At 36.3% G+C, this 22,109-nt stretch overlaps 1 protein-coding gene across 1 annotated transcript in view; it reads left to right on the forward strand.

Annotated features, from left to right (window-relative positions):
• LOC139145772 (uncharacterized) overlaps window positions 1-22,109 on the forward strand; it is a 103,315-nt gene that overhangs the window by 1,720 nt on the left and 79,486 nt on the right. The window contains exons 2-5 of the mRNA XM_070717076.1: window positions 11,326-11,486; window positions 13,876-14,058; window positions 14,642-14,884; window positions 19,526-19,675. Of these exons, the coding sequence (XP_070573177.1) occupies window positions 11,326-11,486; window positions 13,876-14,058; window positions 14,642-14,884; window positions 19,526-19,675 (737 nt within the window). The remainder of the gene's footprint in view (window positions 1-11,325; window positions 11,487-13,875; window positions 14,059-14,641; window positions 14,885-19,525; window positions 19,676-22,109) is intronic.

Raw genomic sequence — 22,109 nt, forward strand, 5'->3', positions numbered from 1 at the left:
ACACCAGCAATACAAATGCAAAAAAATGAGCAAATTATGTAAGCCTTCAAAAATCGAAAATCATAAAATGGAAGCATATTATCTCCAGATAATATCTGTAATTTTTTATATACATAGTGGCAGCAATAAGCATAAAGAGGCGAGCGATGTGAATGGGGTCGGTATAGCATTGCAGCCAGTGGAAAGACCCTTGTTATGTATAGGGTATTCGGCATGTAAGCCGCTGAATTACTTGCGTCTGTTACAATGTAAAATTTAAAATATTAAAGCTAAACTTCAAAAATCTAGAGCCACATAATTGAAGTGCACTACATCAAGATTATTGTTGTAATTTTTTAAATTAATAGCTGAAGGAATAATAATCTCCAAGCGAGCGATTTACTCGGGACCGGTGAATAATCACAGCCGGTAATATGCCAATGTATTTGTATGGGCTTGAGCGTAATAAATTACGTCGCCGAATCACAAAAGTAAAATGTAAATTTAGATAAAAGCAACTCAACAACTAACCATTGAAAATAACATCCTTGTAGTACAGTATCTCAAGATTATAGATTTAGATTTTTACATTCATAGCTGAAGAAATATCTATCTTGAGGCAAGTGATCGGCACGATAGCGGCGAAGAATTTACATCCGGTAAATATGCCATTGTTTTGTATGGGGTGCGGGAGAGTAACAGACGCGTCTGTGCTCTCGCTGTCGCTCGTAACTTTCGTAAATTACGAACAAAAATGAAAATTTCCGAAAAAAAATGAATGCCCGATCGGCCATTTACGAACGATTTTGTTATTTTTGAAGCCTGATTTTCGGTCAAGATTGTGAATTCCGGGGAAATACTGTCATATCTCGTCTTTCAAAACCTACGCTGCCCCTATCATCAGCGCATCGACACATGGTGATAGCTGGCTTTGGACTTTGACCTGTAATAACATGAGCATGCGCGAAAAGGTTTCAAGATCCCCGGGTCTTGTAATCTCATAGTGGTGTGTCATGCATTACCACCCCATTACGATAGTTTCGAGACACCCAAACACTCACATGCTGTCAACTTTCCGAGTGGACTGTTGAAGCGGATCGAGGGAAGCGGGTAGTTACAAATACTTTGGATTGATAGTATCCAGTTGGGAAAGAAAGTTGGGCATAAAAACGGCAACTGATATGAAAAAAATACGAAACAATGAAACCGCTGAGCTAGAAGAGATCAAGAACAGTCAGCCTGAAAGACAGTCGAACTACAGCAGAACTGCAGTCCGGGCCGCGCATGGTTGAACATGTACTGCACAGTGTTTTTCTGTGCATGGAGGTGGAAGCGAGCCGGAAATCTTAGATGTCATAGATTTGTCATTTGACGATCTGCAAATTGAATTTTTCAGTCAGCTTGCCAATTTTAATAGGTTTCCTTCAAATATTTTACAAGAAACTGTCTCAGCAAATGTTATGAATACTGATAGTTTTCTATGATCCAGAGAAAATGCTGTGCACAGTCCCATGACCAAAAAGTTTATCCAGACAAAAAAATAAATGACGATCATCTGCAGCGTTTTAAAAGTATAACTGTCTCTAAGAAACATTAGCAGGATCACCAGTCTCAGTTTGCGTACTTAAATTTGATTGAGATGAGACAAAATTTGTGCGAAACCACAGACTGCCAAATGTTCTGATCAGTGGTTGTTTAAAAAGAATTTTAGAGATGAACATGGCATAATGACTGCAGCTATAGAGGCACCACCTAGTACCTATGGGATGACATGCATACTTTAAAAGTAACAGAGCTTTCCAAATATGAAAAACAGGGGACAGATTTTCTAGCATCTAAAACTTGTGCAAACACTGATAATATTTGATAATATTAATGACCGCTTCATAAATTAATATATATAATCATCAACCACTGACTACACACACAAAGGGAGTTATGATTTGTGTCACAATATACTTGAACATGTTATGTTGTGTAATAAAGATAGAGTAATTGAATAACATTCAAAGGCCGTTGACCAAAATTACACACTTTATTGAGACAAGGAAGAAATTTCAATGTTACAAGCATTCATGACCCATGATGTACTGTGTTATTCAATAAATCTTTTGAAAATGCGCATCAAAATATGAGTTTTCATTGTCAAAAAAACTAAAAAAGGATTTTTCATTTTCTTTTGTCTTTAATGAAATCATTCATCATTTCTATCCCCTTAAAATCATCTATTGAGTACCAGAAGTGCTTGTTGAAAGTTGGTGGGTTCAGAATAACATAATTTGTGCTTACTAATATTTTTTGAAGCCAATTCGTAAATTTACTAACAATTTCGAAAGGCCAGGGAGAGCACAGCGCGTACGTCGCTGAATCACGACTGTAAAATGTAAATTTCAATAAAACTAACGCAAGATCCAAATATCGAAAATGACATCCTTGTAGTACAGTATCTCAAGATTATAGATTTAGAGTTTTACATTTATAGCTGATGAAATAAATATCTTAAACAAGCGATCGGCATGATAGCGGCGAAGAATTTATAGCCTACAGCTGGTAGATGCCATTGTTTTCTAAGGGGCGCTAGTATGTGTGTTGCCGAACAAACACGGCGGTAAAAATGTAAAAATACAATAATTTAAGCAAATATTCAAAAATCAAAAACGATACGATTGTAGAATGGCATCTAAAGATTACGGAATCAGATTTTTACATTCGTAGCTGATGAAATAAATACGTTGAAGCAATTTATCGGCACTATAGCGGCGATGAACTTGCAGCCCGTAGATGCTATTGTTTTCCTATGGGGCGCGAGCAACGTGTTTTTTGTTGAACTACAGACGGCGGTACAAGTGTAAAATCACAAAAATTTAAGCATATATTTAAAAATCAAAAACGATAGGATTGTAGTACAGTATCTCAAGATCTCAGGTGTGAATTTGTGTATCTATGAATAAAACACTTAAAAAGATGAAGCGTGTGATCCGCAAGGTACTGAGAACCTACAAAAAACCATTGTTTACTATGGGGATTTTTCGTATCATCCATCTTCACTTGTAATACCTAAAACTCGCGGGTTCAATTTTTTCATTTTTTGCACGAAATGGAAGAAAAGATACAGTCGTTTGGATGTTCATCGTAACCGAAAACGTATCGTTTTCGATTTTAAAATTACGCCCTATTTTTCTTGTACGAACTGGTTTCAGGGCTTAATTAGCAGTGGTGCTGTACGTGATTAGGACATAACCGCTTGCCTGTGTCAGCATAATTTGGGTAGAATTTTCATAATTTCTTTCATGTATAAGTAAAATACTTACACATACGTTTTCATGTATATGTACTATATATTTGGAAAATCTTTAGGACTATGGTAGCGTGGAACGGTGGCAATAGTGATATATATTTCTGTCGGTTGTCAATACCTTTGAGACAGCGTGTCGCGTCCGTAGTGGGCTCATGAATAATTAATTAGTACGGCTACGCGTGAAACAAAAAGAGGCCCAAAAATCCCGTAGTGTAATTAATGATTTTAGAAAAAACGGATATACAATGACAGTTTTCTCCCCAGGCCATTTTAGCGTAGCGGTCCCGCTACGCTTTCACCTCTCCCCGCTACGCTTTGATTCTCCCCGCTACGCTTTAAAATATTCCCGCCATCCTTTAGTTCACACGCTAGTGCTCTGCGTAGCTACCAGCTGTTGCATGCATTGTCTACACATTAGCGCTCACTGCAACTTTCAACCTGGTGAAAGAGTGGAACGTGTGAAGTATGGTTTGCGTCCGATAACTTGTCCGTAAGTGTTGAGAGATACGTTAAAACAATAGAAGAATCGGCTGGGTTGTTCACAAGTTTTTATTCTACAACGACTATTACGACCAACAAAGACCTTTAGTCGGTATACATCAAGGACAAGTATTCACAGAGTTAGGCGGTGTAGCACAAGCGGGGCCTTTGATCACATTCCCATGCTTTGATCAACGAAATGGACCGCAAAAGAAACAAAAGAAGCAGTTGACTAGTGAGGTTGATTATGATTTTACAACGATGATCTCTTTTTTTGTCCGAGTACGATCACGATCGCGATCGAGTTCACATCGCAAAAATTCCAATATGGCGGCGGCCATGTTGGCCGACGTGTTTATAACGTGTTGACATTGATCCTGGCGTCGCGTGTGGTTCCACTCTGACACGTTCTCTGAAAGATTTTACACCTGATTTTCGAGTGATTCTAGTCGTACTGAGTTCATGTCTTGTGATCATCTTGGTGGTATTTTTAAAATCAAGAATCGAACGACGATGTTCAGTGGCAGTGGTAGTTATGGGGGGGGGGGGGCGCTGGTTGAAATTGATCCCCGTGATGAAACATTATTCGCGGTGTTTGTCGTTCAAAAATGATATAAAACTCAATTACATTTGAATTGTGTAAAGCTTAAACTTATGAATTTTCCTCTTTGTTGGCAATTTTTGACAATTTTATTAGCAATATATGTATTAATGAAACTCCAATCAGACGAACCATTTCTTGCTTTCAATCTGAACTTGCTGTTACTGTTTGAATCTTCTATTTTAATTGCAATTGTACTATACTGTGATGATTTATTTAAGTGTAATAAAGAGTTTCCATGATGTTCAAATTGCATACTTGTGTGTTACCATTGCATTTTGTTGTGAGTGTACATGAATGCATGGGTGCATGTGCAAGCTTATATCCATATGCAAATGTAAATTAATGATATACAAATGATTATGCAAATTAGCCACTACGCTTTTGCTTGATCCTGGGGAGAACACTGAATGAGAACGATTGCACGCAATTTGATGAGATTTGCTACAAATGTTGATCACATCAAGATATATCAGCTGTGAAAGTTATTAAAGGGGTGATGCGAAAGATAATTACTAATTTGCATATTTAATGAAATTTCCTAATTAGGCGTATATATCTTAATTTACTTGATCAAAATTGACGAAACTTGGTATGCATATTGAGGATACTATGATTTAACATTATTGAAAGTCATGAAGAATTTTTACTTCATCCAAATCCTAATTTGCATATTTAATGACCTTTTGAAAGTAAGGATATATATTTGAATTTACAAGACCAAAATTGATGAAACTTGCTATGTACATTATAGATACTATGATAGAACATTATTAACCCTTTTCCTGCCGAGCGCCCTTGTCCGTTATTCTCCCAAGTCAGTAGAAAACCGCCCCATAATATGTGCCTGCAAAAGATTGGCTCTCCTGCATGTTATCCTGCCAGGCATTTTGGCAGAAATCGCCCATTTTCAGGGTAGTTTTAGCCGTACTTATACGTGTTAGACTTCGATAATTTCTACATGCCCGTAGACAGGGGAAGGAGCTCAAGGGTTGCTGCAGAAAAAAATTGAGGTCACCGGCTTTGTTTGCCCCTGGGAGTGCGTCATTTTATTGCCGTTTCATGTTTATTTTTTCGGAAATAAACTCCTTCAGTATTACGCACGTCCGCTAGGCACAAACATCACCTCACTCGTCTGTTAGTCAGAGACCCTGAGGGTCGTGCTAGGGGTGCAGAAGCACCGTCAAACCTGTCCTGTTTCCCCAGGGTAGGGTCAATTGAATACGTACCTTAAACGACTTGGCAGTGTAGCACAAAAACTACGTTTTTGCCGTTGTATTAACGACATGGCTGAGCCATTGAAGCACAGCTCAACGTAGTTTAGCCAGCTCAGTTGGGAGTTGGCTTACGAGTGTTACCGTTCATTACTGACTTAACCGAGTGGTCCTCAGTCAGGTACGGGTTTGTACCGACATGGCTTGGGCTGCAGCTAACCAGTGATAACCAGTCACTACACCCAAGCTTAGTCTTCAGTTCATTATGTCTAGACTCTTAACCAATTGGCACAGCTCTGAGATGTCATGTGATACTATTCATGAGCATTTGTTTACAATATTTGCGATTTTTGCGCCACGTCGTTAGCCTGGGTTTTCTTGATTATTTACGCCAATTTTACCTTATTAAGGCATAGCTGATGAGTCATACTTTGAGGGCAATAGTAATCGGCTAAGCTGCATTCACGAACGGGGGTAAGGGATTTGCTTGTGCCACGCTTCGCGCCCGTAGGACTGGAATTTGACATGTGTCAATCAATGGTTTTCATTGAAAGTTACTCAAAATCGTGTCAATCAGAGCAATTACCGACAAGGGGGCAAGTCCCAGATGAGTAACATGAAGCTGTATGTTGCCAGGAGTAAACCATTGCCGCTTGGAGAGGTTTGCATTCCTCTGATGGTACTTACGTTGGAACATAATCAGCTTGAAAATTTTAGGGTTTTTCATTGTTTCGCTCAAAAGTTTACAGTGCTGAGAACACATTTTAATGAACAAAAGTAAAAATTAATCATTTTTAAATAATTAATAATACCTCTACATGATTTTTAGACCAAAAATAAGTTTCAAAGAGAGGTCCTGTTAACCCCCTAGATAATGTACTTTCCATTTCTTTGTGCAGTGAGGTCACCAGCTGAGCAGGCAGGACTTTAGCACCCGTTTACCGTATCGTGGAAGCTATGCCAAAATTGACACTTGCAGCCTTTTTCCACAGGGGGCTCTAACTCCTTGTTTATTTGTGTCTGTATTTGTTTGTGTGTATGTGTTTGTATTTGTTTATTGGTTATTTTTAATAAAATAACAGCGAAAAGCTGTTTTGTTAATATTTGTCAATAAAGAGCAGTTTATTTATTTGTTTGTTTGTTTGTGGATATATATTTCCGATGGTTAGGGTTAGGGTTAGGCTTAAGTTAGGGTTAGGGTTAGGGTTAGGGTTAGACTTATTCACTCCCTCTATATATTCAGACAAGGGAAGCAAGTGGGATTCCGACATCTGTATTTTCAAGTCAAGAAAAACACACCAAATAAATGCCAGACAATTGAAACGTTGGGTTTGTGGTGGCATCATGTCCTGTACTTACCACACCTATCCTGTAATGCGATGGAAAGGGCAAAAATCAGTGATGTTGAGCATCTTTCTCCTTTGATTCGTACAGTTTGTATGGCAAACTTAAGTGTCACACTTTGGGGGGTTAGTACGTCTGTCAGTGAAATTCAAATTGGACCAATCAGATAGCTTGTTAGCCCTGCCTTGGCCCGAATTGGGGACGTTACTGTTGTGGGGCTCAAACCAGGATGAATTTACTTTGGCGACTTTTATCATGTTCTTTTTCCCTTTACGAATTGGTTCACGAAAACTTTGTATGCCGCAACATTCACTTTTGTCTTATGAGAAAAAGGTTCCACTAGAGTACTTCAACTATACATGTGTGCGAAATGCACTCATTTCCAATCAGTTCGTGAGATGTACAAGCCTATGGTGGTAAATGCAAAAACATGAGCGTAAACCCGGAAGTAAACAAATACAGAGAGACTGTCGCCATGGTTGAATTTCTGTGGCTGGAAAAGTTGTTCTTGGTTTTGCTTCAATTCTGATAGTTTTCTAGCTATCGAAAGTAAACTATGGGCAGTAACCTTCCAACTACGAACATTACCGTACTCGTCTTAGTATACTATAAGCCCCCGGAAAGGATATAAACCACTGGGAACTCTGGCTCCTTGTTTGTTTGTTTATACATGTTTGCATTGGTTTATGCCCTGTTTAGTTTCACTATTTTACTCTAGTTTGTAAGATGTGCATTTGTTTATGCGAGTGCTCCTCAATATCCGTTGTGCTAAAGTTAGTTTGCAGGTCACAGGCCACTAACGCTCTAGCTCTATGTTGACATAAAGTACCAGGGGTAGTATGCGTAGTAGTGATCATTAAGTGCTGGGGTTCAAACGGCGGCGGCTTGTTCAAAGTGTGGGGACCCCCTTATTAACATTGAACCTTGCTGTAAAGACCAAGAAGGTGGTTTTATGTATCCTTGAAGCCATCTATGGTAACCAATTAGGTCGCCTATTGAGTTGACCGGAGATTTAAGTAATTGAAAAATCGTAGAAAAATGGCCGACTTTGTCCCTTTAACTAAATGTGATGTATTGAAATGATGATGAAGTCTACAATTTTGTAGTTTTAGGGCAATTTTTGCCATTTTGGGTCAAAAATTTGTTTCTCAAGAATTGTTCATCTGATAGCTTTGATGTTTGGTAGACAGGTTCCTAGGGTTCATTAGCTCCCATCTGCCATGGCAATTGGGAGGTTATGTGGTTGAAAAAAGTCTGTATGTGAGATGTCTGTCTGTCTGTCTGTATGTATGTATGTATGTATGTATGTATGTATGTATGTATGTATGTATGTATGTATATGGGATGTCTGTCCGTCCAATGCATGATGAACTTTTTGGTCTCATAGATATGCAAATGAGGTAGGAAAAAACGGTGAAAATGGTCAAAAATCAATAACTCAGGAACTACTCATCTGATCATTGTCATATTTGGGTTTTAGGTACCTTAGGCCCAAATCATTTAAACACATAGATTTGATGTCAATATTTGATTCTTTCTATTTTTAATGAATTTTTTTTCTTTCTTTTTGCCATTTAAGTAAAAAATCTTTTTCTCTTAAACCAATGGCCGGATCGCTTTAACATTTGTCGTGCAGGTGCCTTGTGATAACTCAAAATAGGATTCATCAAAATTATGGCAAAATTTGCATCTTTGTATTTTTGGGCAATTTTTGCCATTTTTGGTTAAAGAAATCTTTGAAACTGTGTATGCCATTACTTTCTAATAGGGTGTGCAGGTTCCTACGAGTGACCTGAAGATGACTCTGTGAACTCAAGGTGAAATTTGCAAATTTTGTGGTACTTTTTGCCATGCTTTCATATTTGGTACATAGGTGAAATGTAGTAGGTCATTCATTCAAAGTCAAGTTCTGCCTGTGTGAATGAGCAGATTATGATTGTGCTACTCCAGGCTGAGGTGCTATTTATAGGAATGATGCAATGTTAGACGGTAATTGATGTTTTAACTGAATTTGACTTACATTGTATGTAACTCTTGTACTGTATAAACCCTATCAATTCACCTAGAAAGAAAAAAATAATTAATATGATTTTAAATAATTGAATTAATTAGGAAATCAACAAAGCCAAAATAATTTTAGTGTAGAATTATTAGAAAGTTCAACTTTTTTAACAGTTCATAGTGAAATGCTTACCATCTTGGAGGATTAAAACATGTAAAGGCAACTTTCCTGAATCCCAACTATGACATATTCTGAACCGTCATATATTGTGCTCTGTATGTTATCTAAAAGAAATTGCTCATAATAGTTTGTCATGATAGGTTGGTCAAATAAATAGAGACAGAGAAAGTTCCAATTTCCATTGATGGTAGACTTGGTAAGGATAAAATAAAATTACTTTTTGAGGAAAAAAATAGAGTGGTCAATTAAAAGAGTGGTCAAAGTGATAGGGTTTTCATGGTAAAGCTGGGCTGTAAGATTCCTCATGTGCTATTTATAGCAATTATGCAATCTGTGTAAACAGTGCAATGAAAGTGTTACATGATTCCTTGTAATGCTTTTGATGACCTTGAACTTCTTAAGTTGCAAACATTTGACTCTTCCGTGTGCTTTCTCTGAGTACCTACAGGTTCAACTTTAATATCAACAGAACTCACTTGCAATGTTAATTTGAAAGTTAAAATGTGCTTGGTTAATAGGATGAAAATACTGATAAAGATATCCAGCTGAAGATTCTTTATAACCTGACAGATATGCTTGATAAGCAAGTCTTGTTTACTTTAATTAGAATGTAATTAACTCTCGTTTGTATTATTATAAGCAGTAGTATCAAGTTGAACAAGCTGATATTGACAAGTTGGTCGGCTGTTGGAGGTTAAAAGCTGTAAAAATAAATGTATGCATGTATGCATGTCTATCTGTTTGTCTGTCTGTATGTATGTACCGGGGTATGTATGTATATATGTATGTATGTATGTATGTATGTATGTATGTATGTATGTATAGTTAGTATGTGCGGATGTATGTCCGTATACATTAAAAACTCCTTAACCCTTTCACCACCATGGTTTGTTCCAAATCCATTGTTTTCTATGGTAAAGTTGGACTTGTACAAAGGGAACTGGGGGTGAAAGGGTTAAACCGCACCCCCTATCATCTTAGTATTTGGTGGACAGGTGCACCCAGGGGTGGAGGTGTGAATTTGTTGAAATAAACATGTTAAAGTAAAAAATATGCAAATGAGGGGAAAAAAAGAAAAAATCCCACAAAATTGCTAAAACTCTGTAACCACTGGCCAGATTTGGTTGAAACTTGGTATGCAGGCTATTTATAGTGACTTATGTTACATTTCTTCAAATTCTGGTGAAATTTTGAAAGTTGTATTTTTGGGGCAATTTTCCGTTTTTTGTCAAAAAATCTTTCCTTAAAAGCGCTCATCCCATTGCCTTGAAAACTTGTATGTATGATCCTAGGGTTGACCTTTGTCAGATTTGTTTAAATTGTGGTGAAATTTTCATATTTGTATTTTTGGGGCAATTTTTCCCATTTTTTGTCAAAAAATCATTTTCTCCCAAAGTATTTGTTGGATTGCTGTAAAACATGATAGTCTTTACCCTAGGGTTGTTTTCTGTCAGATGTGTAAAAGTCATTATGAGATGGAGCATTTCATATTGCTGGGGTATAAGATTAATTTGGACTTGCAAAGGAATTTTCTTATCAATCAACCTACAGGTAAGAATGCAATGTCATGTGTGTACTAGTACTTACCATCTCTGTAAAATGGGAGCACAGTATCATTGACACTATTTTGTTAACATGATATATTGAAATTATGATGAAATCTGCAATTTTGTATTGTTGGGGCAATCTTTGCAATTTTTGGTCAAAAGTGTGTTTCTCAAGAACTACTCGTCCGCTTTCAGCTTTGATATTTGGTATACAGGTTCCGAAGGTTATCTTTATATGATCTTTTGAATTTATGAAATCTGCAATTTTTTATCTGGATCAAGTTTGTCATTTTTGGTCAAAATATTTGTTTCTAGAAAATTACTCATCTGATAGCTTTGATTCTTGATGCACATTTTCGTAGAGATGATCTTAATATGATATGTTCACATTAGCACACATGTATGTATCAATGTATCACAAATATCTGTTCTCAACATTACACAGCTGAGCTGTATTGGCTGTTAGATCGCTTGTCACATAAACTCTTGAAGACTTAAATTATTTACATAGTGTAACTATAAGCTCTTTGCTTTGCTTGGAACGTTTCATTGAGAAAATAAGGTTTCCCTGAGATGAGTCTGATAAATAAACTCTGGAGTTTAACACCTTTAAATGCCAATAGAATGTTTTTCATAGCTAAGTGAATTCAATCCAACAAGATGAATTTTTTGTTTTTCAGTTGGGATTACTTCCCTCATGACCATGCTAGATCCAGGGCCTACCGATGGGGAGAAGATGGCTTGTTGGGAATTACAGACAGACAGTGCAGATTGTGCTTTGCGCTTGCTCTTTGGAATGGTAAAGATAGTATTTTAAAAGAAAGGCTGTTTGGTCTTACAGGTATGCTCTTTTTATGTGAGGACGTTATGTTAGAATTAAGCTACCTCTACCATAGGCTATTATAATCAATATTTGTTAGCATTACGGTACTTCCACAATATCATACATATGCACGTCGATTTTAAGTTTCCACGGACACCGTCCAGGGGGACTTACAGGTTTGGTCATGTCCTTGCGTGCGTATCTCAGACATGCCCGGTCAATTTCTTTCAAACTTTGCACAAGGATAGTACCCTACCCCATACAGATGCACGTCGATTTGTTTCACAATGCAATCAAATTTGGCCGTGTTAGAGGACTTTTAAGTTTACACCTACATAGACTCCCATGTATAAGGCAGTTCTACTTGAACTCCCATGTATAAGTCAGTTCTCCATAGACTCCCATGTATAAGGCCAAGAAAAATAAAAATTTAGTTTCTCATCGTATCCATATTGCAAAAAGGATGCAGTGACACAGTTTTTAGTCCCCACAGATGAAGTCCAGGGGGCTTATAGATCGGGTCATGTCCGTCCGTTCGTCCATCGGTTCGTCCGTCAGTTCGCGCAGATATCTAAGATATTTTGACATGTCACGTGACCTCAATGACCTTTTACTTGAAATATACATATTTGTCCATAACTCAGTAACCACAAGTGGTACACCCTTCATATTTGATATTATGGGAGACCTTATGACGCCACATACTGTACCTCATTAATTATGTGCATATCTAATTCTGAGCAAGCCAATAGAGCTGGATGTCTGATTTTTGTTATGTAGGGATAACTATAGGATAGAAGTTTTTTAACAAAATGCCATGTGACCTCGATGACCTTTCACCCAAAATATATGTACATGTCAATAAATATGTAACCACAAGTGCTATGTCCTTTATATTTAGTAGGATGGGAGACCTTATGACAACACACACTTTACCTGATTAAGTATGCACACATCTAATTCTGGGCAAGCAAATAGAGCTAGAGGTCTGATTTTTGGCATATAGAGATTAATTAGCAATACAATTTTTTTTTTATGTCACGTGACCTCGATGACCTTTGACCTTGATTATACATATATATGCATAACTCAGTAACCACAAGTTCTATACCCTCCAATTTTGATAGGATATTAGACCTTAAGATGTCACATCTCGTACCTCATTTATTATGTGCATATGTATTTCATGGCTGGCCAATACAGCTAGAGGTCTGATCTTTTTTCATGATTTACAACCATAACTTAGACATGCCTCATGTGTTTCAAAGTGGGAACAACGACATAGACCTATGTGCCCATAGATCTCAACATATATACTCCAATGATACTTCTTAATGACCACATTTCCCTGCCCCATCAAGACTAATACTCCTATTACAAGTGGGGACTATGTCATTGTCAATGACTTGTTGATTAGTAAAAAATGACTACAATTTGTCAGGTCTTGTACTTTTTTTGCTAGACAAAGTGAGATTAGTAAATGCATGTTCTTACTTTTGTTGTTATTATTGTTGTAGTCAATGAAAATTGACCACAAGAATAAATGTCAGCGCTGTAAGTTTGCAATGAAATTACTTCCAATCAGATTCTTAAATTCCCTGACTTTCACCTTGACAGTTCAAAACATACAATGACACTTGGCTCATATTTGTTTGATGTGGCAGGCCAGAGTGAGTATACTTAATTAAGTTTACCCCTGGGAACATGCATACGAAGTTCGAAGTTTTTAGTTTTTCCGCAGACCTAATTGTGTCTATGGTTTTATTTCTAATTAACAGTCTGTGTCAATCAATTGTGAAATCAAACTTACAGGCAAATGCTCTGTTTAGTTTCATTATTTTACAGTAGTTTGTGAGACTTGTATTTGTTCATGCGTATGCTCCTCGATAGCCATTGTGCTGAAGTGAGTGTGTAGGTCACAGGTCGGTCACATTCTAGCTGTACCAGTGTGTTGATGGTTGACATATGCGTGGTAATATTCGTTATGTGCTTGGGTTCAATAATGGCGGTTGATTCAAATTGCGTGTACACCCTTACCAACATTGAACCTTGCCGTAAAGAGAAAGAAGGTGGTTTTACACATCCTTGAAGCAATCTGTGTCACAATTTGGGTCTCCTATTGATTTGACTGGGGATTTCAGTCATCGAAAAAATGAAAAACAAGTCAAAAGATAGCAATAATGTCCCTTTAAGATAATTCAATCATTGTCTAAGTGAAAGGAAAATGTGTACAGTTAAAAGAAGTCTTACTAGTGAAAACTTCAAATATAAGTTAATCTCCTAAAATAAGATTGTGTGTTGATGATTACATACAATGCAGTAGGTTCTAATGTAAAACGTAAATTCCTGTTTGAGATTTTGATTCCATTTTACTCCTGCTTATTAATAAAATCCTATTCTTTGTTAGGTCCACAAGGTAATCATGGTGAGGACTGTAAGGAGAACTATTATTATCTTGACTCAAGTCCAAGTCATAGCTACATGAAAGCTTTGTACAAGTATCCACAAAATGAATATCCATACAGCTTACTAGAAGAAGAAAACAGAAGAAGGGGAATACAAGCACCTGAATATGAATTGGAAGACACAGGTATTTTTACAATTTTACTGTAGAACACATGAGTTTTTCCAAGATCATATGATCAAAGAGGTACAAAAGAAGCATAAACTATTGAATCTGTTATACCGTATGAAAATTAAGGACATTTAGGCATCGGTTGTCAGATGTCAAACATGAAAAACAATCTGTTGACATGCATTTATACTACAACAGAGTCAACATTGCAAAGAAGTGATACCTAAACTCACATAAAAACTGAAAGTTTACATTATTTTTGTGTAAAACAAGGGAATCTACAAAATTTCATCATTCAAACTGCAAATTATGTAAGTTGTGGACTCACGATTCAAGTTCCATACTCTTTTGGTATACAATGCATTTATTCCTCGTAAATACAAGTGAATGTTGTAAAATCAAGACTTAGATTCTACGAGTTGTTTTATCACTCCTGCAGCAGGTATTGATAATAATAAAGGTACTTGTGAGTCATTAATTATGTAACAGTACAATTTAGCAAATGATACTACCGGTATAAAAAAACTAAAGGAAATTTTTTTGTTGAATTGGAGATTTTATTCATAATTATATTACTAATGCAATCTTCTCTCTCCAGGAGTCTTCAGTGAGAACAAATACTGGGATGTGTATGCAGAATATGCCAAGAATACTCCAAATGATGTTCTTTGTAAAGTAACAGTCGCCAATCGTGGTCCTGATGCTGCCACTATTCATGTACTTCCACAACTTTGGTTCAGAAATACATGGATATGGGGTTGTACCCATGAAGGATGCACACTCAAACCAAATATGAGACTTCAGAAAGATGGATCAGTACGCTGTCAACATGAAAGCCTGGGTAATAACATGTCTAGAATATTTGATGAACTCCACTAGTTGTGACTGATGTGTTGGACTGAGAAACAAATTGTATCCTCCTTTGTCATCAGCCTCATTTAACAATGTTGTGCCAAGTGTAGTTTATGTTCATTGTCTGTCTATGAAATGATTTTGACAATACATAACCAACCAAGCAGATTGCAATTTATTCTTGAACTCTGAAATTCTGTCACTCAATTTAATTGTACTCACCATTTGCAAAATGTTGTTATAAAGCATTTTAAACAAAGCAGTTATTACAGTATTATTTTTGGCCAGCATTGGAATGCATAGATGGTTATCTATAATCCAATGGAATCTTGTAGGCTTTGATAAAAGAATAAGGAAAAAATATGATTTTTCATAATCTGCAAGTTATATTGATAAGATGGTGATTACTTTATTATTTGTATGTATGTTTGGAGGAACAACGTATGCGATATGTTGGTTGAAAAGCATAAAATTGGTATATGTGTACATTGTATTTTTGAATTTTTTAACCGATTTTTGGTCAAAAGTCTTGTTTTCAGGAATCACATGTCAGATACCAGGTATCAAATTTGGATTTTAAGTTCTTAAGGATCATCTGATTACCATATATCAAAATATTGATGAAATTTGTATGAGTTAATATAAGCGAATTGGAAGACAGAAGTTTGCAGTGCAACTAACACTGTGACACTTTATTACAAAAATATTAGCAGCAATATGTTGTGTTTAAAAGAAGTTTTGGGTTACCAATCTAGTAATTGGGGCCACGTTTTGCATGTTTTATTTATAAAATAATGCCAAATATGATATTCTTGAAGGCCCTGATCCAATTGCAACAAATTAAGAATTGCTGCACATTTTACCTGTGTACTTGTGGTAGATACATTAACATGCTCAACTTTAAATTAGTATTTGTTCAAATGAAGTCAATGTTACTAGAAATGCTAATGAGCAACAAAAGTGAAAACTTGGTGCAAATCTCAGTAAACATTGGTCAGATTGTCTTGGCAAGGCAGCTAACATACCATATTGTACAAAAAGTATTGCATGGAAGTCGTTATGAGTGAATCCAAAAGAAGTTGGGGTATACAGATCTTGTAAACAACCAGTTTGACATTTTCAAGATGCAGGATAACATAAATATACCATATTCCTCTGATTCTAGACCCCCTTTCCAGTACTAAAGGTGACGAAAAAGATGTGGGGGTCTAATACACGGATGTTATAGCAAAATCGAATGCTGTAGTTAATTTATGCTAATTTATGCAATCTTATGCAAATTTTTATGCCAATGATTTTTTGATTCCCGCTACGGACAACTCATACTTTGTGATATTGACTCATGCCATGTTGTGTAGATACTGGCAGTCTAATCTGTACAAGTATAAATTAATGGAGATCCACAAGTTTTGAAATACAGTGTATTTGCCATACCTTCTTTTACTAAACAATACAATAGCAATAAATCTTTGTATTTCGTGAATAGATAATCGCCATGATACTTCATTGCAACTATCCCCAGCAGCAGCTAGCTCCCCATAGCATTGCATAGCATGACCACAAAGGTCAAACAATGAGTAAAGGGAAAGTCCTGAAAGTTCTGCTAGCTGTGATTGGTCAATTTACGCAATAGGTCAAAGGTGTCAGTGCATGAGGTCAAAGTAAAATTCTGTCAGCACATGCACACAGTAGGATGGTGTCCGTCCGATGTTTTTGATGTACGATTTTCATCTACCGTACTCCTTAAAATAAATGATCAATTACATGTCGTGAGTTTTATTATTTTGTTCCTAGTTTCAAAAAGTCTAACCGTATCTCGAAATGAAATGTGATCTTACAAACAGGCAGGCTCAAACAGGTAAAGTGTTGAACTGCATTGGCTGGCTGAGACGAAAGATTGCTGTGCCAATCTGCTTATTTGATGTATGGAATTTTTGGCAATAAACCTTGAAGTTTTTTTATTACTTGTATCGATGACCGAAATGTCTCTTGATGTGGAATCATCTATGATCAACTGTTTGGAATATGGTACAAACATGCATGTTTTTGTTCTAACTGTAAATGTATAGGGCCGTTTATGAAGTTGGGTATTTTTCCCTCACAAGACTTTGAAAGCATGCATAATCTTGAAAATCTGTTTCACTATCGCCTACTCATTGCTTGGACTAGTTTAGGAAAAGGACACACACAAACAAGAAATGCCGTTCAAACAATAAATACCTTTATTACATGAGAAAAAACTACAAAATTGATTAAACATACCAGTATTAATTGAAGAAATTCAAAGAATTTTCAGTTCATGCGCAGAAGAAACTTTGGATATCGCGTTTTGTTGATATAATTGCCCTCTTCATCAAAGTCAAACCCGTCAAAGTTGATATCGTCATCTAGTCTTTTTGAAAGATTTTACGATACCAATGATATTTCTTTTTTCACTGGTTACTTATACGGTAAAGTTGAACATAGGGAAAACTTGCAGCTCTTCACAATGATCACAAAAGAAAACTTACGTGATAGAAAACTGTTGAAAAAATCTTCAAAAGCACACCATTTAAAGAACAACTTTCTCATGTGCCGCAGTCTTTTTTTCTCAGTTGTATGAAAACAAAAGTGTAAGAGTTAAGCGAAGCAAGTTGAAAGCTCATGTCATTCACACGGACCAAATTTTCTATTGGTAACAGTGACAAAATGATTTCCCGACATTGTCACAGGATCCTATAAAAATGCGTTGATTTATCATAGACTTTATTTTCTGACAAGTCATAAGACAATGCGCGATCGTCATGGGCAAGATAAAAGTAATTATTCAAAACATTCTCGCTGTCGGCATGCCTTACTACCGTCGCAAATCAGCTAGAACTTAGTTTGCTGTATGAACTTCGCCGAGCTGCAGACAACATACACAATCAAAATGCTGTAGCCGTTGTTCAAGATGGTTGCAAAGTTGCAAGTTTGAAGCGAAATGCAGCACGGTTACTTTCGAATATCATCGATCGTGGCTTGTCAGTCAACAAAAAGTACTACTTGAAGGCAAAGAAGAAAGCATTCATCCAATCTCCAAGAGTTTGCATGGCACAGAAATGTCACGTCGGTTTTTTGGCAAATTATGCTAAAGTAATTAGTCCGAGGTACTGTTTTCACCGTACATATGATCAGTAAAACAGACCAAATCATGCCACTGACCAAAATAAATGAAACGGGCCTTTTAAGGGCCAACACAGTCTCCAAAAAGAGAACGACCAATACCTAAACTTTTTTGTGTTTGTGTGAGTGTAAATTGTGTTTATTCGATCGTGATGAAATGACCAAATCGTACTTGATTGACACATCCAAAAACCGGACTATCCTAACTGTTCATTTTATGGTAGCCAAATGGCATTGAAATATTCAATTTGTACTTGATCAAGATGTTGAAAAACATGCTTATTTTGATTGTAACAAAATGACAGTAAAAGAAAAGAAAGAAGACGCTCAAAAATCTGACTCTTTGAATGTTTATTTAGGTAGCGAAATCCAAGTGTAGTTTAATCGGCAGGAAACAATAAAACCATTCCTGATTGACGTGTTCCAAACCCCAACAATAGTGTGCTTGTTTTGAGGTTTGATACTTCACTTTGACACTTGTTTGTGACTTTGATAAGCAGCATAGGTGTCGCAGATATCCTTGTCTCATTACATGACAATGGCTCTATTGTTCCACTCAGAATTTGGGTGTACCCTCCTTGGGGTCTTATAAATGAACTAAGGGCTAATAACAGATCCATAAAATAATCCTGGCGTCTTATAAACGGGTGGGGTCTTATAAATGGAGGATACAGAATTCATAAAAAGTGTCATCTGTATAGTCCATAAACTTTACTACTTAAATCCAACAAGGTCATGTTGTTAATTACTAACTCTAACAACTGTGGATGTAAAAAAATGCTTTGAAATTTGGTTTGAAAGGATTTTGTTTCTTTCCATTGTCATATTGTATATTTATGGAATCGTTTGTCTGTGTAACTCCAGTAATGGCCTGTATACAAAGCCCTGGTTTGATGCTTTGAAATTCGGTTAGAATGGCTTTAAACCAGATGTACATATCTGATGCTTCAGGCTTCTGGGTATATATGTTTGTGTTTGGAAATTTCCCCATTTTTTGTATGACACTGCAATCCTTGTCTAACTTGGTGGCAGTTTGGGACATACCATTGTCATGTAGGTGTGGCAGCATGATTAACAGTGGAAGCTCTGAAGAATGCCAATTATTACATCTTACCTTAGTCTTCGATTGTGCAACCGTAGACCGTAGAGAGAGACCAAATATTGTCTACATTAATTTTATGCATTACAATATCATAAGGGACACCTTTAGTTTGGTATGGCTGATTTTATGTATTTCATATATATTTTATGTAGGTTGCATGGTATTGCGTAAGTGTGTGTGTGATCAACAATTGCAAGTTGCCAACCATTTCATACTTCAATGGATGGTGTATCAATCAAAATTTGTTCAAATACACTTGACTATGAAAATCACAAGCTAAAGTACATAGAAGCTATTAAATATCGTGTATACACTCATTTGGCTTGCCACATGTAACCAGATGTGAGCAAAGTGTCATTGACGCTATTTTTTATAAAATTGCAGGCAAATATATTTACGTGGTAGATGATTCTCCAGATGGAACTAAACCTCCTTTGTTATTCACTGAAAATGAGACCAACACAGTAAAGCTGTATGAAACTGAGAATTACACTCCTTATGTAAGGGATGCATTCCACAGATATGTGGTAAATGGTAAGAGGTTATGAAATATTTCTACACACAAGAATAATTAATTTTTTATTATGAAAAAACAGAGAGATAGTACAATATATTTTACATGTAATGTCTCAGAGGTGATCTGCGAATGCTGTTTGTGAATGTCACTGAAGTACCAGGTAACAAATTTAAACCTACTGACGATACCATCAGCAGCTTCTTTCAGCAAGTAGAGCCATACAAGGGTCCAAAATTTGATAAAATATTTATCAAAGTGCTCATTCGATCACTTTATGGAAAAAGGCAAAATGAGTATTAAACTTAGTGTCTAATTAAGGTTGCAATATGGGTCAGAATTGACCTTCATATTTCAGCTATTTAATTTTATAGAAAAATCCGTAACAATTTCATTTGCAGATTGGATCATTGACAGGAACACTGAGATATGACTCTAATTTGAGTAAATTGATTTAATTACCGAATAAATTGCTGTTTTGGTATGTACTGTTTGCGAGAGTGATGCACAGAATTTGAAATGTCATTTCTACTATTTGAATATGTACGCATGCTTATTTGGTGTATGGTAACAATTTATGAAATCCCAACATCATGTCGACATGTCTAGCGCTCCCATGGGCAAGCGGTCAGGAAAGTCTCTGTCCGCGCCCCGGGTCTCTGCTGACTGATTCAGCCTAGTAAATATATGGAAGAAATCAGCCAAAAAATGTCGGCAAAATAATCATTGTTTGGTCAGATTGAAAGATGGAACCAGAACAAGAGTGACAAGCCACTACTGCACCACGTCGAGGCGGCAGACTGTGTCTACAGTTTCTCGTGAAAACACCATTGTCGCCACTGTGTATTGTACTTTATATAGATTACTCCATATATTAAACATATATGCACAGTGATTTTTGTTTTGATCCGGTCCAAAATGGCCGTGTGGCGGCCAATATTTTTCCTTTATTTGACGATTATGTGTCCGTTCAACAACATGTAAATTTCTCAGCGATGCTGGGAGTGATTTCATTGAAAGTTGGTACATATGTTATCCTTATGTCATATATATGCACGCCGATTTTTGTAATGATCTGATCAAAAATGGCTGTGTGATGGCTATTTTGTTTCCTGTATTTGATATCCATCCACAGGGTCTCCAGGATTCATCCACAGGGTCTCAAGGATGGCCAATTAAGAGATAACAAAGAATAATGCTATGTCCATAGGGGTCATGAATGCAGATATTTCAGATATGCCTGAGTCAATTCTTTTCAGACATAGTACAAGGATAATACACTATGGCATACATATGCAGATCTGTTGTTTTGGTGCTAATTTGCATAATTATGGATTAGACAGCTGTTTTTTGTGTGACTGCACCAAATTTGATGAAACCTCGTACAGATGTTGGTCACACAGAGTTCTAATATCCCACAATGACAGATGTCAGTATTGTGTCAATTAATTCCTTATTTGCATATTTGATGAATTTTTGTAGTTAGGGTGATATGTCTAGAAATGCTGCTGTGTACAAAGACACTTAGCAGTATCAAGTTAATTAATTGTCAATTTGCATATTTCATGACTTTTCTTTATTAGTCGGCTATCTCCAGAAATACTGCTTTAAATTGTATGAAACGAGGTGCAGATATTGATCAGTCAGTATTGTAATACTGTATGAACACATTAAGGAGTATTATGTCAATAAATTGCTAATTTGCATATTTAATGAATTTTTATAATTTGTGTGATATGTCTAGTAATGCTGCATCAAATTTGATGAAACATAGTATAGCTCTTCTTATTCCAGTAGTGTAATGGCGTGCAAAGATCTGTAGCAGTTTCTTATCAATTACTTAATTGCTTATTTGCATTTTTAATGAATTTTCATAATTAGGCTGAAATGTCAAGAAATAGTCTGTCAGTGTTATTATAGAAAGAAAATATTTGGCAACATCCTATCAATTAATTATTACTTGAATCATTTTTGTAATTAGGGTGTCAGCCCAAGTACGTTTTCATCACTATGGAGCTCATTCTTGGCCATTAAGCCTAATCTGTATTACAGTATTTTTAATCACAGACCCAATTAATGAACAGGACTCTATACTCGCTCTCCGAGGACCTGAAATCGTCATCAAAGATGACTTGTTCTTGATTAACACTTGTTACCTTTGTCATATTTTGTCTTCACAATTTTCATCAGACCAAATAGTAACCATTATGTTGAATTTACACAATCTTACTTTATATTGAGCATACTGTATAAACCTGAAATCATGATTTGTTTGTTCCATTCCACCACATTTTTAGTTGAGAGGTACACTTTGATAGTTGACTTTATAGTGCACTTTGCACCATGCTGATGTCAGCTAACTTATATAGCTCACTCATGGGTAGTCCTCTTCCAAATACTTGAACTGAATTCACCTTCTGTGATTCTGTATGAAATGGATATTACAAAATAAAT

This window comes from Ptychodera flava, chromosome 12 (genome assembly GCF_041260155.1).
Source record: "Ptychodera flava strain L36383 chromosome 12, AS_Pfla_20210202, whole genome shotgun sequence".
Classification (NCBI taxonomy): domain Eukaryota; kingdom Metazoa; phylum Hemichordata; class Enteropneusta; family Ptychoderidae; genus Ptychodera; species Ptychodera flava.